General features: G+C 38.5%; 1 protein-coding gene across 1 annotated transcript in view; it reads right to left on the bottom strand.

Annotated features, from left to right (window-relative positions):
- Positions 1 to 5062, bottom strand: part of LOC108965025 (oxysterol-binding protein-related protein 2-like) — a gene marked incomplete at both ends in the record, with an annotated part of 24062 nt that extends 19000 nt beyond the window's left edge. Inside the window, one exon of the mRNA XM_018927181.1 lies at positions 4738 to 5062. Within this exon, the coding sequence (XP_018782726.1) occupies positions 4738 to 5062 (325 nt within the window). The remainder of the gene's footprint in view (positions 1 to 4737) is intronic.
- Positions 5063 to 5896: the final 834 nt, after the last annotated feature.

Here is a 5896-nt window from a genome sequence, read left to right on the forward strand (position 1 = left end):
TGTTTTGTATTTTAAGTGACGATACATCAATTTTTATATTTAAAATATGAGTTTCGGATATAAAGTGGTTATATTTGTTGGTTACCATGCACTCATATTGAAATAAAATTTGAATTTTCGTACTGTACTTTATTACGTAATATTATTATATAAATTACTTATACATTTGTATATACAATATTATTATATAATATTATTTATTTGCTTAGTAAATTTAAAAAGGAAAATATCCATATGTACGAATAGAGGAATTTTTGCGGAAAAGAGGAATTTCAGCGAATTGCCTTATCATCACACGGCAGCACTCCATTTCGTCGTAATTTTTGGTAAACAAATGGGGTTAAAACGAGTGTAAAATGTAATTTTTAAAATGGGGATTTTTTAGGTAAAAAACGTGCTAAAAGTGTAAGATATGGAGTTTTTTTACAAGTTTATAGTGTAATTTAATTAATTTGAAGTGAAAAATGTGAATAAAGTGTGTTTAATGTGGTGAAATAGCGTCTTGAAATGTACGAATTTTGCGAATTTTTGAACTTTAAGGTCGAATATCTCCTAAACTAAGCGTTTGCGGTACCCTATATATCTTTTAATCAGGAGGACTTCCTCTTTCCAACGGTACCTTCAGATCGCGGCGCCAAAGAAATCGGAATTGTGCATCAAATTGCAAAACGTTTCATAATATATACTTAAATTTCGCATTTTCCTTGATTTTCATTACTTTAAATTTTTATTAGCGATCTTGAACGGCGGCAATAAATTCCTCCGTTCACATATATTTTTGGTATAATTTCAATCTGGCCCTTCCAGTCATTCCAATTGCAAAACGTCAAAACCTACTCAATCCAGTCAACTGTCAAAGTTCGGTAGGTTTTGACGTTTAGCACTTGGTCTCTCACTTCCAGGAGTTGGGGATCTCATTATCTCTGACGGCAACTGAAGAAGGGACGATCGGAATTCGCTGATCCAGCTATTAGCGTCCTTAGAAGTTGTGACCTTGCCTAGTAACCACACGTTCCTTTAAGTCATTTGTTCATTTAATCATTATTTATTAAAAAACCATTTTTTATCAAAAATAAATTAAAATAAACTATTTTAATAACAAATAAATAAGTTTACTGGCGCTGTAACCTATGTACCTCTTTTTCAAAAATCACACATTCGGGCCACAGCAATTTATAAATGTTAAAAACCTTTTTGTATATTATCAAAAAAGAAAACAAAAAATAATAATTTAAAAAATCGAAAAAAAACTAAAAAATAATTATAATTCCAAATTAAAATGTTCTAGAAAACATTGTATTTTTTTTTGGAGAGAGCACGTGCTACATACAATAACTACGACGCAATAAATGTAGGGTTATAAAGCTTTTTGTAACCGCGCCAATATACAACAAGCGAAAAGTGTAACCGAATTTACAGAAACGAAGATAATGATAATGACACTGTGAGGTGGTCAGGTATTTGACTGACTTTATTTGCACAATTCTTTTCCTAAAATAATATTCTATACAATATTACAATACCGCTAAATACATAATTCCGCTATGCATTAATTCATATATACATATATGTATGTATATGTTATGTACTTCTAACAGTTCTTAAAACTAACTTCCTCTTTAACGCTATTGCTTCGTTATATATAATTTAGTCACGAAACGAGAAATGTAAAATGGGATTGCAAGATTGCAATATGCTGCTTACATACATATTAAGCTTATAGCGGGATTCTGCAACCAGTCTCTAGTTTCTATTTGAGACATTTTGAGGTAAAGTCTCAATTTGTAACTAGTTACTATTCACTAAACAGTCTCTAGCGTTAGTCTCCAAACTTCTTCTTATTCTTAATTGGCGTAGACACCGCTTACGCAATTATAGCCGAGTTAACAACAGCGCGCCAGTCATTTCTTCTATTCTCTACGTGGCGCCAATTGGATATTTCAAGCGTCCTTCTCCACCAACTTAGTGGAGGTCTTCCTCTTTCTCTGCTTCCCCTGGCGGGTACAGCTTCGAATACTTTCAGAGCTGGAGTGTTTTCCTCCATTCGGATAACATTATCTAGCCAGAGTAGCYGCTGTCTTGTCGTCATATATCTCATACAGCTCATCGTTCCATCGAATGCGATATTCGCCGTAACTAACGCGCAAAGGACCATAAATCTTCCGCAGAAATTTTCCCTCGAAAACTCGCAACGTCGACTCATCAGTTCTTGTCAACGTCCAAGCCTCTGCACCATATAGCAGGACGGGAGTTATGAGTGACTTGTAGAGTTTGGTTTTTGTTCATCGAGAGAGGACTTTGCTTAGTCCAAAGTAGAACCTGTTGGCAAGAGTTATCCTGCGTTGGACTTCCAGGCTGACATTTTTGGTGGTGTTTACGCTGGTTCCAAGATAGACGAAATTATCTACAACTTCAATGCTATGACTGTCAACAGTGACGTGAGAGTTACGTCGCCAGACATATTTGTTTTGCTTTCTTGTCCAGTATGGAGAAAGCAGAACTAACGGCTCAGGTGTTGAGCCGATACGCCAGCAGCTGTACACTCTTATAGAAGATGGTACCTTCTCTATTTAGTTCTGCAGCTCGAATTATTTTCTCCAGAAACAGGTTGAAGAAGTCGCACGATAGGGAATCGCCTTGTCTGAAACCTCGTTTTATATCGAAAGGCTCGGAGAGGTCCTTCCCGATTCTGATGGAGCTTTTGGTTTTGCTCAACGTCAGCTTACACAGCCGTATTAGTTTTGCGGGGATACCCAATTCAAACATCGCTGGCTAAAGGCAGCTCCTTTTCGTGCTGTCGAATGTAGCTTGGAAATTGACGAAGAGGTGGTGTGTGTCGTAACGTTGCGAGGTTGGCAGCCCGTTTTCTCTCCGCTGCGACACGGCACTCCTCGTTCTACCAGCTGTTCTTTTGCACTTTCTGAAAACCAATGGTTTCGGTTGCAGCTGTACGTAAGGAGTTTGAAATGCCGTCCTAAAGTTCCCTTTTACCGCGTTATTGACCAGTGCTCTCAGAGAGCAGGAGTGCAAGCCGAGCTATCTGTTGTGATTGCAGCTTCTCGACGTCGAACATTCCTTGTGTTTGTTTTGGCTTGCGTTTTTTGCTTCACAGAGGCGGGTGCAAATCTTGGCTACAACAAGATAGTGGTCCGAGTCGATGTTAGGACCTCGAAGCTCACGTACATCTAAAACACTGGAGACGTGTCTTGCGTCTATCACAACATGATCGATCTGGTTGGTGGTTTTTCGATCCGCTGACAGACAGGTAGCTTGATGAATCTTCTTATGCTGGAATCTAGTTGTATAAATGAGCATCCTCCCCCGAACATCCACACATACACCACACTATCACACCACATCAACTCAACTTCACAACACTGACACGCACCTTCACCATACGCACTTCACAATTCATCAGGGCTTACAACCCACATTCCACACTACACACCAATCAATCACTTCACGCCAGCTGATTCCACACACCAAAGGAAAAAAAGGAACGACAAGGAGATCAGTAACTCAGTTCGCTCTTGACCTTCATAGCGACTTGTACCCCTATGCGATAATTTCATTTTACGGAGTGGAAGAAATACATAGATACATATATATAAAGAAAAAATTATTAAATTTAATTATTATTGTATAATATATGCAAAAAGAAATACAAGTACTCACATATATATAAGCAAAGTGTATGGAAATTGGAAAATAAATTCCAAAAAGAATAAAGTGAAATAAAGGCATACCTACTGTGCAGTGAAGTTCATAACAATACAAACACAAAATACTGTGAAAAATTAACGTGTAAACCAACAATCAGTTCAATTCCATCTAATTTCCACAAACAACATAAAACGGGCGCGATACTCAATAAATATAAAACAACTTAAACTTAATACAAAATTAAGCAAAAGTAAAAAGCTACGAAAAAAAGGGCAATACGTCAACAAATTGGAACGCCGGCGGAGAAGCGAAACATCCCCCTAGGAAACGCACACATTTTTAAAATTTAACCCCCAAAAATCTCTGAGGAAAATCTGAGTGAGTGATAACTCGGGTGATGGAGCACGGTGCTCGTTCGTTCCGTAGATGTGGTTGGCCGTGGGGAAACGGTCGGCGCAAGTTATTCCACAAAAATGTTAAAATAAAAACCAAAAAGTCTCATATAATAAATGTATTTAATTATAAAATTTGGAACAACACTTACCACGTCTGGATCGGTGAGCGGTCGCAAAAGAAGAGCGCGCGCAACTTTTTAGTTATGGTTTAGTTGCGCGCAAATTAAAACTTCGAAAAAACTTGGAATAAGATTAAAAGAAAAGATTGCTCTGCCGATACAGACGTGGCAAAAGAAATTMGGCGGGGGCGGCGTCAACATTCTCCCCGCCTTGCAGTATTACTGCAAATGCAGTTTACAATAGGTTACTTAAAACTAACTTAACTAACTGGCTCCTGAACTTCCTCTTCCACATCTTCTTTGCAGATGGGGTGGCCGACGAGACGAATCGAGTCAAGTTCGGTCCGGGAAATGCCACTGAGATGAATCGAATCTCAGTCGATCGTTGCCATGCTGCCAATCCGAAAGGAAGTTATCAGCACCCCGAAGTCGGCGAAACGACTCGAGTCTGGCTCGATCTTGGGCGTGTGGTATGCGGGAGAGGCATCGTTGGTCAGAGCTTTGCGTGTTACCCTCATGCACTGAGGTGGGCTGATTGTAGACAATTCTGTTAGTCGAACTGTTGCTGCTGCTGTTGTTGCTGTCGTTGTTGTATCGCTGTCTGCGTCTGTGTTAGGATCTGAGTAGGCGTTGACGTCGGCAGTGGCTGTGACTCAAATTGTGAAATCTGTTGTTGTTGTAGTATTGACTTGAAACTAGCGGGTACATCTTGTGTGACCGTTAATATTGCAGCAAACGCATCGCCTAGCAACTGGTGCTGGTGCTGCTGTTGATATGGTTCATGCACTTGTTGTTGGGGGTTGTTGGATGATGTGGTGATAATTGTGGGTGATGTATTTTCGACTGCTGTTGCCGAATAGTCTGTTGATGGGGCGATTGTTGTGCCTGTTGTGTAAATATGAAATTAGTATAATTTTGACTACAAAAATGGTTTTGTGTTTGTTTTTGCGTTATTGTTGAATTTTGTGCCTCGCCTTTGCCATTTATTTTCGCTTCTTCGGAGGGAACGGAACCTGTTAAGATCCAACCGAACACTGTACGTTGCAACAACAAGCAACGTGATGCAACAAGTGATCCGAAGATTTTCGATTTTACCCCATTTAGAATGATTTTCGGATAAAGATCCACTCCAATCAACAAGTCAACCTTTTGAGTCGCATAGAAATTATTATCCGCTAAGGGGATATTGGGTAACCTCTTTAAAATTGAGGAATTAATTGACCTGGATGGGAACAGTCCAGTCAACTTTGGCAGTACCAACGCTTCCGCTTCTAGTCTTAAACTTTTGTTGCAGGGCGAGCCAATTGTAATCGCGCATACCGATTGAACTCGCCTGATACGGTATTACTCAATCCTGAAACCAGAGAACGTAAAGTATAGAGAAGGTGCAAATCGAAATCTGTATGATGTTCGATTGCGCGGCTAACAGAGCTGATAGATTTATAGTAGGGAATTCACCATTTACGCTGCTATTTAGCAGAATTGAGCACGTTCTCTGGTAAAAATATATGTAAAACGACTGAATTCATGCGAGAATAAATAAAGAGAAATGCTTTGTAGAAAAATATACAAAGTCACACAAAGAATGTAAAAAAGCATTCTTTGCCTCACATATGCATGCTTATTTTAAATTCTATGAACCATTGTTTTCCGAAAAATGGTAAAAATTTTATATTATAAAATTAATTAAAAAATAATTTTCAATAAATTATTATTTCA

Source organism: Bactrocera latifrons, unplaced genomic scaffold (genome assembly GCF_001853355.1).
Source record: "Bactrocera latifrons isolate USDA-ARS-PBARC rearing strain unplaced genomic scaffold, ASM185335v1 scaffold_1310, whole genome shotgun sequence".
Taxonomy (NCBI): domain Eukaryota; kingdom Metazoa; phylum Arthropoda; class Insecta; order Diptera; family Tephritidae; genus Bactrocera; species Bactrocera latifrons.